Raw genomic sequence first — 21737 nt, 5'->3', positions numbered from 1 at the left:
AAAAAAAAAAAAAAAAAATAAAAAATAAAGAAAAGCTACTATCGTCGAATAGATGGTACATGAAGTAAGCCATAGAACGATCTGGACGTGAGTCATAGTCTATCACAGCCTCAAGCCATAATATCAGCAGTCTGATATCAGTACATACTATACGGTATCTTTAACAACTGCTCCGTACCTCTTGGAGTAAATGGACTGCTGACTTTCGCAACCATTAAACCACTGAGGTTAACACTAAGTAACTATAACTCGCAGAAGATGTCTACCGTCGTTGTACAGCGATTGAGGCTACTTACCAGGATCAAATGGAGCTGCCCGATGGGGATATTAGGGCAAGGATGTCGCGGAGGAATTTGTCATGGGTCATTTGACAGAAACCTCGCTTGGGCGTTCCTACCTGGTCAAAATTCCCAAACTGTCTAGCTGCAGGGACTTAACAATTCGTTTATCTTGGACAGGAGTTTATTATATTGGCCATCCCACATCGTCTCCATCACGGCGCGTAGATAAGCTCGGTGGATGGTTCGGGTTCAACCGCGACGATCAACCGGGTGCTTGTTCTCGCGCCAGCCAACGACTTTCTCCCTTTCCCCTCTTTTCACCCCTCCATGGCGGAAGGGATTATGGTTCCGTGTGCAAAGAACTGTGTTGGTGTCTGTGGAGACGTTAGGTAAAGAGACTTCGGTCCCTTGAACACAATGGGCCTCATTTATTAACTCATCTGACACTTCGCCAGTCATACGACGGGATCGCCCTCCACCTTGCCTGGGAGGTGATGTTGCATCGCTTGCGCTCGCGGGGTCGACGCACCTATAAACGGCAAGGAGTTGTACAACATCCTTGCTCCCAAGACATAGCTCTGTTCTGTCCCCTGTCCTCTGTTTGCCCGCCAGTGTGATGTTGGCCATGAAGCGCCACGCCAAGCCAGGACCCACGCCGGCCTACACTGACATCCATGTCGTGGTGGGCGACGGTAGACGCAAGATGACTGCGCCGTAATATTCACCCCTCGTTCGGCCCTATCCTCATGAGCTACGAAGCCGTGTGTTGGACCCGGTTGGCTTCCCTGTCATAATCATGGTCGGCCCAGCTTCCCAGGCCCAGTTACCATTGCCAGTCGTTGTGCTGCTTTCGAAGACCCCTCGGTGACCAAGGGAGATCGGTCAGTCGGTCTTCATCTACTGGTGCTCTGTCAACCTCCACCGGAAGGGGGTAGAGGAGGGGCGGACCAGACTGTCGGGTCCAAGACGCGTCCCCTTAGCCTACTCGCACCAAGTTTGCCTGGGAGCCCGCCCGTTGACAGTCTATCTCTCCGGGAGACCTTTTTCTCTGCCGCCAATTCACAGAGACATGCAGATGCCATTTGACGGGCGGTATGTCGTCGATGGACGTATACTGATATATCATTATCCCATGCAGACTGGTGGTCCCCAATACTTCCACATTTCCCGTCCCCTGCTCCGTTTAGATAGTCCTCGACCCCTCTCGGACGAATTAGTAGACGAGCGACACGCATAGCTTGCCAGCTTCAAGGTATGCGTCACGCACACTTTTGACCTGAAATTTTGTATGCTTTGAGCCACTCGTCATTAGTTGAAGCTCAAACGCTTACCACGCATATGTGGGCAGACTTCATTCTATGAAGAGCCCTTTGGATATCATGACAGGTATTATTCAAAAATTAAGAAGAAAGCGAAAGCTCTCTTCGGAGCTGCATTCGCGCTGGGGAGATGTGGCTATCACGTATCCCAATGCCGGCTCCTGGAGTCAATATGAACAGTCACCTGTTGGAACACCCAATTCGGTACCCGTTAAAATGTTAGACCACTGTCGACGACATGGTTCCCTTGATTCGCTCGATCGCCATGGCCACACATCTACTCTACCTTCGGGAAACTTCAAAGAGCGGACATCGTCCACTGATTCGGCCATGACTATGCCGACGGGACACTACGACTCAAAGCTACGAGGGCGATCGAAGAAAAAGGCGCCCCCTCCAAGTCCTATATTAGGACCTAACGCCCATCCTACAATGAGGGATGGGTTTGACGAATCTTCGACCGATGAGGAAGAGGATTCCATATCCGGCCTTCATAGTCCGAAGGGGCAATATCCACGAGACAGGTCTCGCACGAAATCCCACGAGGAGAGCGGTGCCTATTCGCGCGCGTCCAAATCACCGCCGCTGTCGGTCACATCACGAATGCGCCATTTCAGTTTGCAGAGTGCTACAACCGACCCGACAGCATCTATACCAGCTACATCCAGTTCGAGACATACTAGTTATACGTCGTCTACCCCTTCAGTGCCGTCGGAAGATCCTCGACTGGGACACCGGCCGAGTCCTCGCGATACCAAGCTTATGCATCGGCCGAAGCCTGCACCGGTTGCAGAACAGGAGTTAGTTCCGTCGTACGATGATCTTTACGGATAGTTGATGTTCACTATATTGGATTCGAGATAATGCTTTGAGCTTCCTGTGCAAGAACCCTAATACGTTAAGGTACCATGAGTCATGAAAACCACTGATCTACCGATTGGGATCTTTCTTTGCTTATTTCTTTCATTCTTCGCCTCTCTCTTCCATTTCTTTTTCGGTGCCACCGGCGAGAAAGAACAAACTTGCATTGTGGCGTTACTATCTTATTCGTATTCTCATGTGGGAGGCTTATTTTTTTCCTTTTTTTTTATTATTTTTTTTTTCTTTTTCTTTTTCTCTTTTTTTTCTCTCTTGCTCCATTTAGTCCGGGTTGACCAAGTACTACTAGTAGTCTATGAGTGATTTGATTTACCTTGTGCATGACAGCCAATGATGGCGAATTGCGCTTAACTGATGTTTGGCGCGAAGGCATTTCGACGGAGCGACCACCAACAGTATTTTCGGGGACTAGAAATTTGTACACGATTATTATTTTTCTGTTATTATTATGACATATAGTCACGAATGAATGGCGTTGTATGAACCTTTTGATTTGTTGAACATTATTTGATTTTATTTTAGTTCCCTTTTTTTTTTTTTTTTTTTTTTTTTTTTTTTTTTTTTTTTTTTTTTTTTTTTTTTTTTTTTTTTTTTAATTCTATTTTATTTCGTCCTCTGTTCCATTTCCTGGTTCGGGGAAAAGGCAAACGCAATGCAGGGACTGTGAGTTGCGATTCTTCTAAGCGCCCAGTGCCAAAGAACCTGCAAATGAGCAACACAACAGGTTGAGCATCTCGGAGGGATGTTCCGATGCTCAAAATCGCACTGTGCATCTTCCAAGGAGGAGTTTCACCAATGATAATCGACAGGAAACAAAAAGATGAGGGGTTCTAAGGGAGATCGACGAATGGAAAGCCTCAAGCGCAGAGGCGATGCGACCATCTGCAGAAGCCGTCACAATCACAATCACTCCTCGCCAATCCCTCATCACGCTCATCACACGAACCACCTGTCACTGGGCAAGGATCAACCTTCCATTGCTTGTCCTTTACAGGTACTCTTAGCGCCCAGCTGCACCCTGTATGCTTGTTCAGTCTTGACTAGCTTGACAGCTTCCAAGCACGATGATCGCACCACGAATGCTACTCTGTGCCTTATCAATCCCATGAAGGCACCGGTAAGGCCTCTCTCTCGGCGTCCAGTCACTGTGAAAAACCGCAAGTTCAACCATCTCGTCACCCTCTGCTACCCGCACCGGACAATTGAGGTGCTTCCCCTACCCTTTTCATCCACGCTGGGTCCGCAGTTGTGTTGAGTATTAAATGCCAACACTGCGGACAAGCTTTCCCTCTTGGCTGTCGTAGTGCAGACAGTATCTAGAGACCACTTCCTCCACCAACATGCTCGGCTCCTGGGGCCTAGTTCCGAGATCTACGTCTAAATGGGCGGTAGTCTTAATTCTCCTCTGCCAATTAGTCCCGCTGGCTGTGGCGTTGCGGACAGCGCCAGGATCGCCATGTGCGAGCGTTTGCAATAAGCAATCGACCAACACGACGGGGTCCGAGATTACCTGTCTAGATAGCGATTTCACTGCGACCAGCAAAGGGTCGCAATTCAGGCAGTGTGTCGACTGTCAGTTGCGCAGTACTTACAATGACCCATCTTCTGGGGAGACGGATGTGGACTGGGGGCTTTGTAAGTATACACTGTGTCCGCCTGTTGGTGCTCTCTAACCATCGGAGCTTTGTAGACAATCTTCGTTATACTTTCACCTCCTGTGTCTATGGCTACCCTAAAAGCGTGAGCAATATCTCCACGCAGTGTACAGTGAATTGTCAGCCGTTGGACAGAGCCCTAGAGTTTGATCTGACAGACCCGGGTGCGAACAACTTTTACACCTGGTGTGGCACTTCGTCGTTCGCCGACAATGGCATCACCAAATGCGAAAAGTGCTATAATTTCACCCTCACCCAGACCCAGGATCCGACAAATGGTCAATCGCAGGTCTTTATGGCGAACTGTACGTTAGAACCCCCATCATCCTGAGTAACATGCGTAGCTGACTTGAACCTTTGAAACGCAGTCCTTGAAGCGCTTCGATATAACTGCCATTTTCGAACACCCACGGGCTTCGCATTCCCTATCAACCCAACGAGGATTTTCAGCCAGTCGCTGTTACCATCCTCCACGGTAGACCTTATCAACCCAACCTCGACCGGTGGTCCCGGGGTAAACCTGGCTCTGGTGATCGCACTCCCGGTCCTGGGGTTCGTAATTCTGTTGTGTGCGCTGGCCATATGCTGCTTCTTTTTCATTCGGTGGCGTCGCAGAAAGGCCCGAAAGCATCGACAATCCAGCCACCTCCATGCCCGGTGGAACGATACTGGCATCAGTACCCCGTGGGCGAACTACCACGAGATGTACAGTCCCACCACATATCAGCAGGGTCACGGGCAGCAGCAGGGGTTCAGCTTCGTCGATAACGACGGACAATACCGGGATGTAGGTTATTCCAAGAATCTCACCGAGGTAACTGCGTCCGCGGTCGCAACGCCTCCCCTGAACCTTTCCCCGGACGGAGAGAAACAGAAAAACCCCGAGTACCCTGAGTACTTCGGCCAGGATTCCAAGCAGAAGCGATAATCATGACCAACAATCATAAACTGGTTCATGCATAAGGTCTCCGAGCTGATGAATCATGCATGGTTTCGTGCATGTTAGTTCGTTTTGCATGTCGTTATGTTTCATGAACTCGATGAAGAGAACTGTGCTCATCGCGATATACCCCTTCCATTCCTTGACCATTCAGCGAACATATCCGCCCCATTTTGTAATCTTCCACGATGGAAGTCGACTTCCATCTCATGTCATATATCATAGTCGGAAATACATATCCAAGTCCACAAGCATAAAGAGCAAAAAAAGTAAGCGGAGAAATCTCACAGTCAAAGTAACAGGATTATATACACCAGCTCCCCCGCCCACGCAGAAGATCAAAACGCAGAAGGATGGACGACTCTAAAAATAAACACGGCATAGCGAGGGCCAAGTCACGACGAGATTGGACCGACAGGCGTCTAAAAGTTTCATGTCACTCGGCCAAGCTCCAATCACCACCATGCAGAGCTGGCAAAGATAATAATAGAACTCTGCAGGATTCTTCACAGGTGATATTAGCCGGAGTCTAAGCTGGTTATAGCATTATTCAGAAGGGGCTCGTGGGCAGTTATGAACCTTGAGTTGTACTCTGTCCATAGGACCTGTGCATCGTATCTACTTGGGTGGTGTGGGCGGTTATCAACGTTACTGATCCAATCTATGGAGGGGGGTGGGAAAACATACACTAAACCCGATCAAGCGATAGCATCTAATCGGGCATTTACTTTGGATTGGATCTCCAAATCGCATCCAACAAATACTACTACCACCTCCAACCACACCATTGAAACAGAATCTCAAAGCAACCAATAGCACCCCCCAAAAGGAAAAAAACAGGCAAAATGGCCACCCCAACACATGAACAGCTCAAAACCCTCGAACAATCCCGCCAGCGATTGGTGCAGCTCACGCGCTCCCTGGCGTCCCTTATAGGAAGTCTAAATCAAAGCGATCCTCTGCCATCCTGGTACGTCTATACAGTTCCAGCCAGTCGGTTTCATCGGCCATGCGTCCGATTTTCCGGATAATGGATGAATAGGCAAGGTGATTGTCGCACGAAAGCTAATTTATGTTTGAAAGGTCCTCCCTCCAATCCCAAGCAAGCATCATCTCAAACAACCTCCTCAGCGTCTCCGACCACCTCTCCGACAACCGTGAGCTCCTCACCTCTCTCGTCGCTTACCCGGGCCCCGACTACCCGGGCCGTACGCAGGCCAACACGCTCGAACAGCTTCTGCGGACGAAACTCGACCCCCGCGTCGAGGACTGGGTTGCGCGCGGTCGCAAGGCGGGCGCGTCTGCGCTGGAGGATAAGTCGGGGCTGGCGGAGGCGGAGCTGGCGGAGTTGTGGGATTGGGCGCCTGTGGAGGCGAACGAGGAGGCGAGACGCAGGAACTGGGGTGGGAATTTTACGCTTGAGGAGAGGGAGATGGGGGTGCAGAATGTTGTTACAGGGTTAGCGAGGGTGTTGGAGGATGAGGGGAGTGAGAGTGAGGATGAGGAGGAAGGGGAGGAGGATGAGATGGAGATTGTCGGTGTTAGGAGGCAGTCTGCTGGGGCTGGGTTTGAGTTTGATATTGCGCCTGCACAGCATCACCAGCAGAAGTTTGTGGAGCCTGCGGTGCCGTTGGAGGATATTTTGAGGTTTATGACCACTGGAGCGGAGCCTGGGAAGAGGTAATTTATGGAGGGGTGGTTTGAAAAGTTACGAGGAAATGAGGATAGAACATATCGTGAAGGGAATGTATTACGTTGTATCATTAAAACTGCATACTGAGAAAAGTAATCAATAGCGAACCTAACCACGGCGTCGGGTAGTCGGGGTCTTTCCAGACGGCTTGGGAGAAGGAGATGCGCCCGAGCTCCGTGCAACAGGAGTCCTCTCCACGGGCTTGGGGGCTGCCTTCTTCGCCTTCTTGGGCTTCGCCGGCGCCTTCCAATAGTACACCATTTGCGTTGCCAAAATCACGTTTAGAGTGAAGCCGGCAATGAAGCCATAGAGAATCAGCTTGTCGTCTACCTCTTGGAGGGTGGTGAAGATACGGGACAGAGAGCCGGCAAGATAGTTGAATACCTAAACTCACGTTAGTCAAATTTCCAATCTGGCTAAGAATGAAATAAAGCCGGGTACGTACCGCAAAAGCACTCAACTGTCCAGTGCCTCCCTCACGCCAAATGGTAATGATCTGGGGCAACTTGCTCGCAACGCCCAGGGCACCAGCACCAGCCTGCAAAAGGGACATGGTCTGCACATCCACCAAAGTTTGATCGAACAGCAATGCGTACACGCTGGCCGCAACAACGGCAATGAACGCCGCAGCCGCAGTTGGCCGATCGGCGAAGGTCAACACCAGGACACCCACCACTACATCTTGTACGGCGATCAACGCAGTTTCGCCATAAGTGCTGAAAGGGAACTGATTGCGCACACTGTATGACAGAGTGATGAGCAAGCTAGCGGTTTCGAGAGCGTACGAGACAAAGGACACGCCGGCCGAGGACCGAGATCCGATCAACTTCAGAATCTGGGGAACCTTCACGATAGCGCTGGCACCCACGATGGCAATTCCTAGCGCCTTGGAGATGGCAAGGGATGTACAGGCAGGATCTTTGGTGACATCGAGATCAACCAAGAGAGCGTTGTGGCAGGATGATCCGATTAGCGAAGTGACGGTATCGTGGACCGGTTCCGGCAGCGACGAGACGATCTGGCGGAGGTAAGGTTGGAGAGGGGTGATAATATGTTGTTGGAGGGGTTCCATGATGGAAGCAGCCATCTTGAGGTTAACTGTTGTAAGATATATACGAACAGAAAGGCCCAGGCAAGCTCGGTGAGGTGAGGGTTGTAAGACGGAACTTTTTTTTAAGATGGACTGATTGATAGCTGTCAAGACAACTCGCCAATCTGCGGTTGTGGTTTCTACGGCCGGGCGAAGGAATTATTCTCCGTCGCGATAGGGCACATCGGAATTCTGACCTCGTTCTACGAGGCTCAATGACTGATTAACAGATCCTCTTTCATGTTCTTCTCGCCATGATCCTCCTCCGCTCCTCTTTCCGGAGGCTAGGATCGACTCGGGATCCGTCCCTCGTATGTTCGCGATGTCTCATACGCAACAACCGTCCTCATCCGCCCTCCGCCCTCCGCAGCTTCCTGTCGTCCGCGCGATCGCAGTCAAGTGTTGCAGATGATCAATCCTCTTCCGTTGTCCTCCAGAAGACGTATTTCTCTGCGAATCGAGGCATTGGGAGTACACCGAGCAAGGATGGCATTTCCCCCTCATTATCACCCACCAGTCCCGCGCATGCGAATGCTGCCAATACCCCCAGAAGCGAAGGCGAAGCGGGGTCAGCTTCTACGGAATCAATTGAGTCGGAATTGCCTCATCGTCGAAGGAAACGTCTAAAGGAAGAAGCAGCTGGAAATAATGGAGCAGATCATGTTATCCCGCCAGATGCCTCAGCGCAGTTGTCGCACCTCTCAGCCACTCTCCCCAAAACCTCTATCCGCCGCAAATTAGCCGCCTATCTTGCTCTAACAAAACCTCGTCTTTCCGTGTTGATCGTGCTGTCTACAACATCTGCATATGGCATGTACCCTATCTCGTCTCTCCTTGCTCTTGATCCATCAATGACGCCGCTTCCGACCCTATCAACTTCTACACTTACTCTTCTTTACCTCACGGCGGGAACATTCCTTTCGTCTTGCAGCGCCAATACATTGAATATGATGTTCGAGCCCAAATATGATGCACTTATGTCCCGGACACGCAACAGGCCTATCGTCCGTGGTCTCGTCTCCCGTCGTGCTGCCTTTGTGTTCGCCGTTGCCACAGCTGCCTCGGGTCTCGCTTTGCTATACTTCGGTACCAACCCAACCGTGACTGGTCTGTCGGCTGCGAACATCTTCCTGTACGCCTTCGTTTATACGCCATTGAAGCGTATACATGTAATCAATACCTGGGTCGGCGCTATCGTAGGAGGTATTCCTCCGTTGATGGGATGGGTCGCAGCGGCTGGCCAAACAGCGACAACGGGCCACGACACATGGCGCGACATGCTCTTTAGCAAAGATAGCATTGGTGGTTGGCTGCTCGGAGGGATCTTGTTCGCATGGCAGTTCCCCCATTTCAACGCCCTCTCCCACACCATCCGCGAAGAGTACAAGAGAGCTGGATATAAGATGCTCTGCTGGGTCAACCCCGCTCGCAATGCCCGCGTCGCGCTGCGTTATTCCATTCTGATGTTCCCGATATCCATTGGTCTTTGGTGTGTCGGTGTTGTCGGCCACGGCTTCTTGGTCAGTAGCAGTATCGCAAACGGTTGGCTGGTGAAAGAAGCATACCATTTCTGGCAGCATCAAGGTGCCAATGGCACAGCCCGCGGCCTGTTCTGGGCCAGTATCTGGCAACTTCCCATCCTGCTTGTCGGTGGTCTAGTTACAAAGAAGGGCTTATGGGACGGTGTCTGGAGGAACGCGTTCGGCCAACCCGAAGAAGACGAGGATGATTATCTCTACTATGACGACGAAAGTGAAGATGGAGAGATAGGAAACAAGATCACACCCCAGTCGGCATCTGTCGCTGGTTCCCGCCCTGCCAATGCAGCATAGTTACTAAGTGATATTCCTTCACTGTAGCCTTGCCTTGGTTCTTGTGTATTAGATTGATTCCCTTATTGTACGGTGATGGCGTTTTGTATAACAGACATGGTTGCTCTTGACATCTCCGAACTGTAGGTATATATAACCATGGATTTTCTTCTATATTTGCATTCTTTCATGGATAGCTATTGGCCAGATGACCCAATATGCCAATGCACTACGGGTATTTCAAAAGTTCACTTGAGAAGAGATCGGGTATCATATGTTACATCTATCTATAGTACAGACCCATCGTAAATATACAGCTTGATAGCTAGTCGTAGCCCCGAGACCAAAATCACTCCTTGAGTTGAAGATGGTATGTCTCCAATGCCTCCTTGGTCATAGCGCTAGGTGCCTTAACCATCGGATCTTCACCAACCTTGCCAATCTTCGGGAATGCGATGACGTCTCTCACAGACTCCTTGCCCAGCATCACGGCGACAAGACGGTCGAATCCCAAAGCCAAGCCAGCGTGTGGCGGGCATCCGGCTCGCAGAGCTTCTAACAGATGGGAGAAATCCGCTAACCGCTCGGCGGGCATCTGGAGAATATCTCGGAGAATGAACTCCTGGACTGCAGCGTCGTGGATACGGCGACTGCCACCACCGAGCTCGACACCGTTGACGACGAGGTCATAGTGGTCTGCGACGACCTTCGTGGGGTCTGTTAGGAGGAGGTCGACGTCGGCGGCAGTCTTGGGGGCCGTGAAAGGGTGGTGCGTGGATGAGATTCCGGCTGCGCCGCCTTGGCCGGGCTCCGAGTCACTGGAGGGAGAGAAGAGCGGGAAATCGACTATCCAGCGGAAGTCGAAGCCTGTGGGGGCAGGCTTGAATCCGGAGGTGACAGCTGCGGAGTGGAGGGCGCGGCGGAGGTCACCAATTGGAGTCGAGCCGCTGGAGAAGGGGGCTTTTTCACGGGCTTGGATTACGATGAGGTCGCCGTGGTCGAGCTCGAGTAGCTCTTCTAAGTACTCGGCTGCCTCGAAACCAAAAGGCTGTAAGCCACATAAGGGTTTCTTTGCGTCGTACACGAAAATGCCTGGGCCACCTTCTGGGTTGTTGTTAAAGGGTACTCCAGCTGGAGAGTCAAGGAATTGCGAGATGAATTCGGACATGGCGGCGGGGTCATTGTCGTTGTTTTCGAGTCTGAAGACCTCAACAATAGGGAGGGCTAGAGGTGTGATCTTGCTGACGAGATCCACTGGAAGGAGGTGCTCAATTCGCGAAATCTCCATCCCGAACCGAGTATCAGGCTTGTCGGAACCATAGCGACTCATGGCGTCCTGGTAGGACGTCCTTTGGAAGGGGTCGGATGGTGCAGGGTCTTTCATCAAAGTTGACCACAGCCTGCGTATGATTCCTTCCACGGTCCGCATAACGTCCTCCCCGGTTGCAAAAGACATTTCCATATCGAGCTAGTTATTTGTTAGAAATGCAAACCAAGGATAAATTGATATGGTGCGGAGCGCCATTACCTGCGTAAACTCCGGCTGTCTGTCTGCACGGAGGTCCTCATCACGGAAACAGCGCGCGAACTGGAAATATCTTGGTATCCCACTGGCCATCAAGATCTGCTTATACTGTTGCGGGCTCTGAGGTAAAGCATATGCCAAGCCACGCTTTCTTGTTGGGACAAGAAATTCACGAGCACCTTCAGGTGTCGACTTGAACAGAAGAGGCGTCTCTATTTCCACAAACGGTGGCCGGCACTGTTCTAGCTCTTCCTTGCAGACATTGTGCACCTGAGCGCGGAATCGCAGCGCATCACGCAAATCGCTGTCAGAACGCAGCTGTAGGAATCGCTGCTTCGGGGCAAAAACAGTATCGGACTTCATTATGATATCATTTGGGAAGTCATTTAGTGGCCGAATATCATCAACCTGAATTTCCCAGGGATCGGTCTTCTCCATCTCGGAGCCTTTCGCCTGCTTCGCCTTTACCTTTCCTCGGACAGCAACGGGGCTGTTGGCTCTCACAGCTTTGAGCTTTTCCAATGCGCCATTCTTGGCGAGCGAGACTAGCTGTATGCTATGGCGCATCGTTGGGTCTGTTAAGCGCACGAAGGCAAGCTTCTTGGACAGATCCTTACGAACTCCGAGATAGCCATGGAGTACCACTTCTTCATCCGGGGTAGCCTGGGAGAGAAATGATTCAAAGTCATATGTAGCAGCGGGGAATTCAACTGTATAGCTAATGCATTAGCTTCTCAGATTGCTCGAAGATCAGGATATGACAAGGTATAAGTACCGGCTTGCTTGTATTGTTCTAGGAACTGCGGGTGCTCCACTATAGAATCATGCTGCTCACAAACGACAGACTTTGTATGAAACAGTTTTGGAGAATAAGTACGACCTTGAATACCTGCACTCAATCCTGTTCTACTGCTGCGGAGATAGTTCGAGATCCCGATATAGCTTGAGCAAAGGCGCGGAGGAAGCCGCCCCGCTCTACTCAAGAACATACTTGTGTTAGATACGAAGACTGAGGGAAGGCTGTTCAATTGAGAAGAAACGAAAGATTTTTACAAGTCCAATTGCTAATATTAACCCAAAGGTATCACGAATGAGAAAGATGGGTAGACTCAGAATAATCGCAAGACTGTGGCAGAATCTTTCCGCCCAACCAACAGGGATTAGCGTCAGATGGCCCACTACATAAAAATCTCCGAAATTCCGCGTCCAATTTTCTTTCTCCATCCTTCCAAGTTTTGAATAGGTGAGATATACATTTTACTTCGTTCAGCCTAATGCGCACAATTTGCTAACATACAATAGATGATGAAAGCCTAGCGTGTAATAGTTGATCTATCTCTTCTCATGGAACCTTACGGCTCTCCTTTCGGGGCTTAAGGGCTGTTTGGATCCTGACGGAGGGAGGGTGATAAAGGCGTTCGGCACACCACCTTGTTACTTCGACGGACGCGATGCAGGCATCTCTGATACAATACAATACTTGGCGGTGTTCTACTTGCACGAGCAAGTTATGTGTCAACGACCCTGGAATGGTGCTAGTTCTCGGACAGTGCCTTGATGACAGGGCTCTGCACATCAACGACGTGACATCAGTTTCTTGCATACCTATGCATGATGCGAGTACTTTACAATATAAATGTGTTCAATCCCTAAATCTCCGGCAGTATTGCCAGATGTAATCCGTCTTGAACCAGCCTAACCTTGTAGTCCGTGTAATTTAAACTAAAGACTTGGTAACAAAGTAAGAGATATCTTCTCAGGGCCATTGACTCAAGAGTCAAGACAAGGGCACAGCAATACAACTTATAGATGCGTTATGTAAAACTCAATTGCGAAATTTACGAGCTTGATAGTCTTGACCGTTTAGGAAATAAGCTTCGCATCAAAGATTCTCCGCCGGTTTCTTATCGTCGGAGATCCGATTAAAAGTTACTGGATAACAACCCGGCATCTTCCCATTCTGATTCAATTTCACGGACGGGCAATCGCATGTTTACTTGTGATTGATCGAATTTTGCGATAACCTGGTCCGATGAGACCGAACTTAGGAGCCCTACCTCGCGCGGCGCGCCTTCGCGTCCCAGTTGCTTCCCCGATTCGACAGCCGCTATGCAGCGTTCGTAACTATGTACGCACGGCCGAGACCCTGCAAAAGAGCACATTACAATCCAATGTCGGTCGACCTGAGCCAAGGATCACGGCTAGCGGAGGCGTTGTCGGGCAAACAAGATGGATCACACAGCAGCACATACGGAGGACGAAAGAGGCGGAGAAGGAGTGGGCTGAGTTCGCGGAAGAGATCAAAGCTGGAAAGCGGAAGAACTTTGCACAGCATCTCGAGGAAAGAGGGCTGTTGCATGATGTTGTCGGGTAAGTCATTTTCAGGGGCCATTGGTACTCTCCGGTAAACGCTGGGCGTTGCGACTGACTTGTTCCCGTCCGGGTCTACAGTGAACGGGAGCTTTTACATAAAGTGTTCACGGAGAAGAGGGCAGGGATGTATGCTGGAGTAGACCCTACTGCTCCTTCTTTACACGTCGGCCACATGTTGCCGTTCATGGTCTTGGCCTGGGGTTACGTATGGGGTTTGCCGGTGACATGGGTGGTCAGTATACCTTACTGAGAGTATCTCTCGTGATGTCTGTCTAATGCGGAACAGCTTGGTGGTGCCACATCCCGCGTCGGTGACCCAACAGGACGACTGAAGGGAAGAGAACAAGTCCACAGCTCGGTGCGAAAAGCGAACATGGCTAGCATGCACATGCAGTTGAAGAAGTTAGGCGCAAGCATTGAACAGTACGGCAAGAGACATGGGTACGAGAAGAAATGGGCATGGAAGCGTTCTTTGGTCAATAACAACACATGGTGGAACAAGGTGCCATTCATTGAAGTTCTTCGGGACCTTGGGGCTCACATGCGACTTGGCCCGATGTTAGGCAGAGAGACGTACGTTCTATGCACTCGTTCCCTTTCAGGACACATTGGTTGACATATAATCTAGTGTCAAGAACCGGCTGTCGAAAGGCGATGGCATGTCATTCTCAGAGTTCTCTTATCCTTTGTTGCAGGCATGGGACTGGTGGGTTCTCTTCAAGAACGGTGTTCAGGTCCAAGTGGGAGGCACCGATCAGTATGGAAACATTCTGTTTGGTATGGACTCCGTGAAGGCCATTAGCAAGAACACGGCCATGGAGCAGGAAAGAGACCCTCTGGAAAACGATATAGACAACCCTATTGGGCTTACGACGCCACTGCTAACGGCACCCAATGGTGAAAAGTTTGGAAAGTCTGCCGGCAACGCTATTTGGCTTGACAAGGATATGACCTCCACCTTCGAGCTGTATCAGGTTTGTTCTGTTGTAAGCCCCAATCAAGGCATTTCACTAACCGCTGGCAGTTTTTTGTTCGGACTCCGGATGATGTTGTCGAGCGCTATCTTAAAATGTTTACTTTCCTTCCTCTGCCTGAGATTGCCAAGCTCATGGAAGAGCAAAACAACGACCCGTCCAAACGGGTTGCTCAGCACGCGCTCGCTGCAGAGTTCGTAGAGCTTATTCACGGCAAAGAAGAGGCGGACGCAGTTGCTCTCCAACACCGTCAATTATTCCGCTCACGGTCGTCAACAGCTGAACCTACTCCCTTGCAGAAAAAGTCCAGTCCACCTGCCAGCCATGCCCAATCGCCAACATCGGGTTTCATAAACCCCCAGTCAGGGAACCAGTATGCCCCTCAAACTAATTTCGCAAACATGCCTAGCATCCAGGTTACCCTCCCCGAGTCTCTAGTCTATGGCCAAAACTTCCACAAGATCCTGTGGTCTGCGGGCCTGGTTGCTTCTAAAGGTGAAGGACATCGCATTGTTACGAACAAAGGGGCTTATGTGGGGAGCCGCCCGGGAAACTCTGGTCCAATGTCGGACGACCTGGCCTTTACACCCATTTTAACATGGCCAGCGGAGAAGACCAAAGACTTCATTGTCGATGGTAATATTCTATTTCTCAAGTTGGGTAAGTGGAAGTTCAAGATGGTGAAGATCGTTAGCGATGAGGAGTTCAAACGGCTCGGACTCACTGCCCCTGGTTGGGAATCGGATGAAAGCACTCCTCAGCCCGCTGCGGATAAGTGAAAACAAAGGTCCTGTCCCTTATTGAAGGGGTGGAAAAAAGGGCTGGAGCGAGTAGGATATAACTGCTCCAGGGCCATCCATTATGTATTATATAGACTTGTAGATACGCTGTACGATGTTTAGTTCCTGCCATAACTAGCTGGTAGTACTAATTTGCAAACCCTACTTTATATCTCGTCACCTACCACTCCATTTAATTCACACGTGTCTATTTTGGATGCATGAATTGTTTTCTAGAATCAAATCTTCCTATGGTTTGAATGCACGCATCGCATGACTGCCGTTTGTTGAAGTAAATGTATCCGGCATACCTCTTCTTAGTTAATCGTATGCAACAGGTTTCGGAATTCTTCCGTGTTTGAAGTAATTATTATATCTCCTAAAATTTCCGCAATTCAAGCATATTTGCCTCCTAGCTTGTGTGTCCCTGGTTAAGTAGTGTACAGATGTGGCAGATTGCACGTCCATCTAGTAGACCCAAGGCAGGATTCTCCACTTCACAATCCTCCTGTATTCCTCCCAGTCTTCTCCATATTTCTTCGCGCACATAGCATCATCTCTCCGTTCGCGGTGCATCAAAAGGATGGCAAAGTAAAGGACATAAAAGTAGGTGAAAATGGCTCCCCAGCCCTTGGCCTCGCTCTGAACAACCTCCCGCCCATCAAGCATCTTGAAGTCCGTTGATAAGGCTGCTGCGCTGCCAGCCGACAGAATGGTATAGCCTGCCAGTCCTGTCGGTAAGCTAAAAGGCAAGGCTTGCAGCCAGTCCCCGAAGTAATTGATATGGCGAGACATGCCCCACCATCCTGCCGTCAACAGTCTTGTTCCCCGTTTGGTTTGAATGTACGACAAATTCGCCACACTTGGATCGCTAGGCTGTGTACGGAAAACGTTTTTCTGCGTGTTGGCCGCGCGGAAAACGTACAGCCCGAGTGCGAAGACCGCACTTACGGCGGCGATACCTGTCCATCCAAGGTGCAAGGGATAGACAGAGAGGTATCGGCACTGGGTTGAGTAGAGAAAGGGTACCCATACGAGATCTCCGAAAGACAACATGAACCCGAAGCCATCCGTGGTGATGTCAATCATAGTAAGAATACCGGATTCATTATACTGACCGTCAAGAACGTAGAATGCTTGTACGGAAGCAGTGAAGAGGATGCTATCGGAGAGGAAGCCATAGGTACGGTATTGCTTGGCAATAAATGCTAAATTGAGCAAGATCCATCCAGTCAGGCCGGGGCGCATCTCGCACCAGGTTTTGATGTCGACTTCGCCGACGAGTGGGAGAGTCACACGAGGGTTCAGCTCACGACCGATATAGAAATCGTATACAAAGTTGCCGGTGTTTCCACCAGCAGCTAGCTCACGGAGCTCCTTGTTTGGGTACTTGGTGTCCACGCTGAAGCTGTTAACGTATACAAACGCGGAAAGGGCATATGCTATCAGAATGTTGGCGGTCAATATCTGTACATAGTTGTCCGCGATGTACGTCCAGACAACAAAGTCTGCACCCTTTAGATATGTTCCAATGGCGCAGACAGCTAGCTGAACAATGGTAGACGAGAAGGCTTAATAGCAATGTCAGCAAAGGTTGGCGTCGAGTTGCATTTCACATACAGTTAAAACGGTACGTCAACGGACGACCATGCTGGACCAACTTGGTGCCACGTACTTCTTCCGCGGGGAGAATCTTCCAGAGGACCATGCTGAGGAGGTAATATGCAAGCACCATGCCGGTCACCTCCCAACTGCCAAACTCCCAGATGCCTCCATGAGGCCATCCAATCTCGGTTTTTAGCCTCTCCCAGCTTAAGGTACTAGGGCTTAGCAGTGATGGTGCGGGACAGCCAGTTACATCGTTGCATGCAAAGGCGAAGACGCAGAGCAGAATGGGTAGGCCCACCACGATGGCACCAGCGCCCAAACTAGGAGTAAGTCAGCGAGGCACATCGGTAATACACCAGGGTTGAACTCACGGGCCACCAAACTCATACTTTGATTCAGTATGAGAGGGCATATTGTTAACATTTGTCTGCTGAGTGGAATGACAATTGGAAGCCATCTTATTTGTTCAAGCCTTTTAAGGGGGCGGGTATTAGGGCTCCAGACCATGCGCATCACTCCGGATCTACCGTTTCCGCCACACCCTCAGGCAAGCTACGTCTACGACCCTTGATGCCTGAGGCGCTGACGGAATGAAGACCGGAGAACCACTAAACGCGTCGACGCGCGACGCCCTTCGACGGATTGATAGATCGACTTTCCGCCCGGCAGGAAAGCACCTGCATTTGTCGCAAGAGCGTCACATTGTCCTTACCCCTATCTGTCCGAGTCGAATAGGTTCCCAGTCTCTACGACATGCTCTAATAGAGTTTCAAAGTTCTATCTTTACCACCATCAATTCAGAATGGCAAAAGCACCGCCCGCATCCTCATCCCCGGCTGCAACGCCTCCCTCTGGAGTGCTTAAACGAACTACTTCTAGCACTCAGAACATGAAAAATCAGAAGTCAATTCTAGGTTTCTTTCAAAAGTCATCACCATCGACTCCATCTACTGCTCGCAATGCTGAACCAGCTTCGTCGCCTGCTCAGAGGGTATCGGAGCAGCGCGGGGCTGCCAGAGGTTCCGTGAAGAGCGACAAGAAGAAGAGTCTCCCACAGCTCGCGGACCTTAGCCCAGTGCCGAGTAGTGATCTAGTTGAGCCTGAGGAGGATGAAAGCCATATTCAGGTACGATTAGCGCTTTGACACGATCTCATGTTTGACGCCGATGGAGCTTCGCTCACTGGATTGACAGGCGACTTCCAATGATACAAAGACCGTTTCACCATCTCGACGGGTAAGATACCATGTCCTTAGGACTTTTGTTTCATAACGTATGCTAATTACCAATAGTCTAAAAAACAGGTCAACTACGTCGAGTCCGATTCGGAAGGCGAGGATGACGACGAAAAGATATTCCGCCCGGGCCGGAAAAGCAGTCAAGTATCTAAGCGAAGAAAGCTATCTCCCGAGAGCGACGATGAATTTGAACAGCTTGAAGATGATGCGGGCTACTCGGATGAAGGTTAGTTGATCTCAGACGCCCCCATTGCAGTTGGAGAGGCATTGACTGTTTCAGATATGGATGATTTTATCGTCGCGGATGACTCAGATGAGGACGTGAAGGCTTCGAAGAAGCGCAAGAGGCCAACTCAAACAAAGCCCAAGTCTTCATCTGTCCCTCCAGTACCATCTTTGGAGGAAGATCTGGACTTGGACATTCCGGATGCGTCTTCTGGCTCAGCGATGAAATGGACGTACGATCCGGACAGTGCTGAGCCTCGCCAGAGCCGAACAGCCTCTGTGAAGTCGAAGAGCCCATCTAGTGCAATCAAACAGAAAGCTCATGTTACAGAGCCAGAGCAACGCTATGCCTGGCTGGCAAATATTCGGGATATAGATGGTCATTCCCCGGGCCACCCTGACTACGACCCTCGTACCATCTATATACCTCCACTGGCTTGGGCCAAATTTTCACCCTTCGAAAAACAGTACTGGGAGATCAAGCAGAAGTTCTGGGATACGGTCGTGTTTTTCAAGAAGGGAAAGTTTTACGAACTTTATGAAAATGATGCCACCATTGGACACCAGTTATTCGACCTCAAACTTACGGATCGCGTCAACATGCGCATGGTCGGTGTTCCTGAAATGAGTTTGGATCACTGGGCCAATCAGTTTGTCGCCAAAGGATACAAGATTGCTCGCGTCGACCAGATAGAATCCGCCCTTGGCAAGGAAATGCGCGAGAGAGATGGCAAGAAAGGGGGCAAAGAAGACAAGGTCATCAGGAGAGAGCTGGCTTCTGTCCTTACTGCTGGAACTCTGGTTGAGGGCTCAATGCTGCAGGATGATATGTCTACTTACTGCGTTGCTATTAAAGAAGCCATCATAGAGGATTCTCCTGCATTTGGGCTAGCTTTCGTTGACACTGCGACAGGCCAATTCTTCCTGTCAGAGTTCGTCGATGATGCCGACATGACAAAGTTTGAAACGTTCGTTGCCCAGACTCGCCCCCAAGAACTACTCCTCGAAAAGTCTACAATTTCACAAAAAGCACTCCGCATTTTGAAGAATAACACAGGCCCCACCACCATTTGGAACCACTTGAAGCCTGGGAAAGAGTTCTGGGAAGCGGACATTACGGTGAAGGAATTAGATGTCAGCGAGTACTTTGTTTCCGAGGACGATGACAACCTGAAGGCATGGCCGGAAGCTCTTCGAGCCGCTCGGGATAAAGAACTAGTGATGTCGGCCTTTGGGGCGTTGGTACAGTATCTCCGGCTTTTGAAACTTGACCGTGACTTGATAACAATCGGCAACTTCTCCTCATACGATCCTATCAAGAAGGCTTCTAGCCTAGTGTTGGATGGCCAGACCCTTATCAACATGGAAATCTTTGCGAACTCATTTGATGGAGGCTCTGATGGGACGCTATTCCAGCTTTTGAATCGCTGCATCACCCCATTTGGCAAGCGCATGTTCAAACAGTGGGTTTGCCACCCGCTGATAGATGCGAAGAAGATCAATGCCAGATTGGATGCTGTTGATGCCCTTAATGCGGATCCTAGCATCCGGGACCAGTTTTCTTCACAATTAACCAAGATGCCTGATTTGGAACGACTGATCTCCCGGATTCATGCTGCTAACTGCAAGGCTCAGGACTTCCTGCGCGTGCTGGAGGGCTTCGAGCAAATTGAATACACCGTGAGTCTTCTCAAGGACAGTGGTTCCGGAGAAGGCGTTATTGGCCAGCTGATAAGTGCGATGCCGGATCTGAATGAGTTGCTTGAATACTGGAAAACAGCATTCGACCACACCAAAGCAAGGGAGAATGGCATTCTAGTACCTAAACGAGGCGTTGAAGAAGACTTCGACAACTCCCAAGACTGCATCGAAGAACTCCACAACGAGCTTGATAGTCTTCTGAAGCGAGTTCGTCGTGAGTTAGGCTCTACTGCCATTTGCTACCGTGACAACGGCAAGGAGATCTACCAATTGGAGGTGCCGATCAAGGTAAAGAACATCCCCAAGAACTGGGACCAGATGTCAGCAACTAAGCAAGTGAAACGGTATTATTTCCCTGAACTTCGGACGATCATCCGTAAGTTACAGGAAGCCCAAGAGACGCATAGTCAGATTGTGAAAGAAGTCGCTGGCCGATTCTATGCCCGGTTTGATGAACACTATGCAACATGGCTGGCAGCAGTCAAGATTATCTCGCAGCTGGACTGCTTGATAAGTCTTGCGAAGGCCTCCTCATCTCTGGGACAACCAAGTTGCCGCCCCGTGTTTGTTGAGGATAAGCGAAGTGTACTCGAATTTGAGGAGCTACGCCATCCTTGCCTCCTCTCCTCTGTCGAAGACTTCATACCAAACGACGTCAAATTGGGAGGCGATTGTGCTAACATTGATCTTCTCACCGGTGCTAATGCTGCCGGAAAGTCTACTGTACTTCGGATGGTACGTTATTCTTTCTGATCTTTACTGGAATTCGCTGACTCGTTACCTTGCAGACGTGTGTCGCCGTTATTATGGCTCAGATCGGTTGCTACTTGCCTTGCCAATCTGCGCGATTGACCCCGGTCGACCGCATCATGTCGCGTCTAGGCGCGAATGACAATATTTTCGCTGCCCAGTCGACGTTCTTCGTAGAGCTTTCCGAAACGAAGAAGATCCTCTCCGAAGCGACTCCCCGATCTTTGGTTATCCTGGATGAATTGGGTCGTGGAACCAGCTCATACGACGGAGTAGCCGTGGCCCAAGCCGTACTGCACCATGTTGCTACGCACATCGGAGCTTTGGGATTCTTCGCTACCCACTACCACTCCCTGGCAGCTGAGTTTGAAGGACATCCCGAGATCACACCGAAACGCATGAAGATCCATGTAGACGACGAAGAGCGACGTGTCACGTTCCTGTATAAACTGGAAGATGGTGTGGCCGAAGGTAGTTTCGGTATGCATTGTGCCGCTATGTGCGGAATTTCCAGCAAGGTCATTGAGAGAGCGGAGGTTGCCGCGAAACAATGGGAACACACAAGTCGTCTCAAAGAGAGCCTTGAACGACGGAAAGGTGGTGGTTTCATTGGATTGGGTTGGTGGAGCGATGTCGCCTGGGCCCTGCGCGAATCCTCCGACGCCAATGAGCACGAAATCACCGACAGAGGCCTGGACGTACTCCTTAAGGCCATTGAAGCTCTATGATTTATGTTTGCTACCTTATATTCTGGGTTTCACTCATTCAGTGTTTGATCGAGTCAGCCACGGCATGTTCTTTATAAATTGGGGGTATCTGGCCGGAGTTCGGGGTTGTGTTATAATGTGTTGATCGGGATCTTAATTGAGTAGAGTGGTTATATAGGGAATACTAAAT

At 50.2% G+C, this 21737-nt stretch overlaps 10 protein-coding genes across 10 annotated transcripts; 6 read left to right on the top strand and 4 right to left on the bottom strand.

Moving 5' to 3' along the window:
- Positions 1-1635: 1635 nt before the first annotated feature.
- On the top strand, positions 1636-2647 carry BDV37DRAFT_248062 (uncharacterized protein). Its single transcript, XM_032081953.1, has one exon. The coding sequence runs from the start codon at positions 1640-1642 to the stop codon at positions 2432-2434; it is 795 nt and encodes a 264-aa protein (XP_031941605.1). The 5' UTR covers positions 1636-1639; the 3' UTR covers positions 2435-2647.
- An 889-nt stretch (positions 2648-3536) lies between these two features.
- Positions 3537-5355, top strand: BDV37DRAFT_117416 (uncharacterized protein). Its single transcript, XM_032078518.1, has 3 exons — positions 3537-4114; positions 4170-4439; positions 4503-5355. The coding sequence occupies exons 1-3, from the start codon at positions 3820-3822 to the stop codon at positions 5060-5062; spliced, it is 1125 nt and encodes a 374-aa protein (XP_031941604.1). The 5' UTR covers positions 3537-3819; the 3' UTR covers positions 5063-5355.
- A 408-nt stretch (positions 5356-5763) lies between these two features.
- On the top strand, positions 5764-6797 carry med8 (RNA polymerase II mediator complex subunit MED8). The gene is made up of 2 exons (XM_032078517.1): positions 5764-6044; positions 6158-6797. The coding sequence occupies exons 1-2, from the start codon at positions 5920-5922 to the stop codon at positions 6756-6758; spliced, it is 726 nt and encodes a 241-aa protein (XP_031941603.1). The 5' UTR covers positions 5764-5919; the 3' UTR covers positions 6759-6797.
- Positions 6798-6827: 30 nt separating this feature from the next.
- On the bottom strand, positions 6828-7919 carry BDV37DRAFT_248057 (putative monosaccharide-P-dolichol utilization protein). Its single transcript, XM_032081952.1, has 2 exons — positions 7213-7919; positions 6828-7151 (listed from the first exon to the last, which is right to left on the bottom strand). Exons 1-2 carry the CDS (start codon positions 7852-7854, stop codon positions 6876-6878), a joined length of 918 nt encoding a protein of 305 aa, XP_031941602.1. The 5' UTR covers positions 7855-7919; the 3' UTR covers positions 6828-6875.
- A 170-nt stretch (positions 7920-8089) lies between these two features.
- cox10 (protoheme IX farnesyltransferase) lies at positions 8090-9822 on the top strand. Its single transcript, XM_032081951.1, has one exon. It carries the CDS (start codon positions 8112-8114, stop codon positions 9687-9689), a length of 1578 nt encoding a protein of 525 aa, XP_031941601.1. The 5' UTR covers positions 8090-8111; the 3' UTR covers positions 9690-9822.
- A 115-nt stretch (positions 9823-9937) lies between these two features.
- On the bottom strand, positions 9938-12253 carry BDV37DRAFT_117391 (aspartate--tRNA ligase MSD1). The gene is made up of 3 exons (XM_032078516.1): positions 11969-12253; positions 11197-11903; positions 9938-11136 (listed from the first exon to the last, which is right to left on the bottom strand). Exons 1-3 carry the CDS (start codon positions 12180-12182, stop codon positions 10018-10020), a joined length of 2040 nt encoding a protein of 679 aa, XP_031941600.1. The 5' UTR covers positions 12183-12253; the 3' UTR covers positions 9938-10017.
- Positions 12254-12462: 209 nt separating this feature from the next.
- BDV37DRAFT_248052 (uncharacterized protein) lies at positions 12463-12822 on the bottom strand. The gene has a single exon (XM_032081950.1). It carries the CDS (start codon positions 12794-12796, stop codon positions 12536-12538), a length of 261 nt encoding a protein of 86 aa, XP_031941599.1. The 5' UTR covers positions 12797-12822; the 3' UTR covers positions 12463-12535.
- A 330-nt stretch (positions 12823-13152) lies between these two features.
- BDV37DRAFT_117383 (tyrosine--tRNA ligase MSY1) lies at positions 13153-15433 on the top strand. The gene is made up of 5 exons (XM_032078515.1): positions 13153-13563; positions 13645-13798; positions 13853-14139; positions 14195-14540; positions 14591-15433. The coding sequence occupies exons 1-5, from the start codon at positions 13226-13228 to the stop codon at positions 15317-15319; spliced, it is 1854 nt and encodes a 617-aa protein (XP_031941598.1). The 5' UTR covers positions 13153-13225; the 3' UTR covers positions 15320-15433.
- Positions 15434-15672: 239 nt separating this feature from the next.
- Positions 15673-17368, bottom strand: BDV37DRAFT_248049 (ergosterol biosynthesis ERG4/ERG24). Its single transcript, XM_032081949.1, has 3 exons — positions 17299-17368; positions 16940-17247; positions 15673-16890 (listed from the first exon to the last, which is right to left on the bottom strand). The coding sequence occupies exons 1-3, from the start codon at positions 17337-17339 to the stop codon at positions 15788-15790; spliced, it is 1452 nt and encodes a 483-aa protein (XP_031941597.1). The 5' UTR covers positions 17340-17368; the 3' UTR covers positions 15673-15787.
- Positions 17369-17590: 222 nt separating this feature from the next.
- On the top strand, positions 17591-21706 carry BDV37DRAFT_248047 (mismatch repair ATPase MSH6). Its single transcript, XM_032081948.1, has 5 exons — positions 17591-18053; positions 18121-18162; positions 18219-18390; positions 18445-20825; positions 20879-21706. Exons 1-5 carry the CDS (start codon positions 17730-17732, stop codon positions 21566-21568), a joined length of 3609 nt encoding a protein of 1202 aa, XP_031941596.1. The 5' UTR covers positions 17591-17729; the 3' UTR covers positions 21569-21706.
- Positions 21707-21737: the final 31 nt, after the last annotated feature.

This window comes from Aspergillus pseudonomiae (assembly GCF_009193645.1).
Source record: "Aspergillus pseudonomiae strain CBS 119388 unplaced genomic scaffold BDV37scaffold_32, whole genome shotgun sequence".
NCBI lineage: Eukaryota > Fungi > Ascomycota > Eurotiomycetes > Eurotiales > Aspergillaceae > Aspergillus > Aspergillus pseudonomiae.
This window is presented reverse-complemented; position numbering and strand designations above follow the sequence as displayed.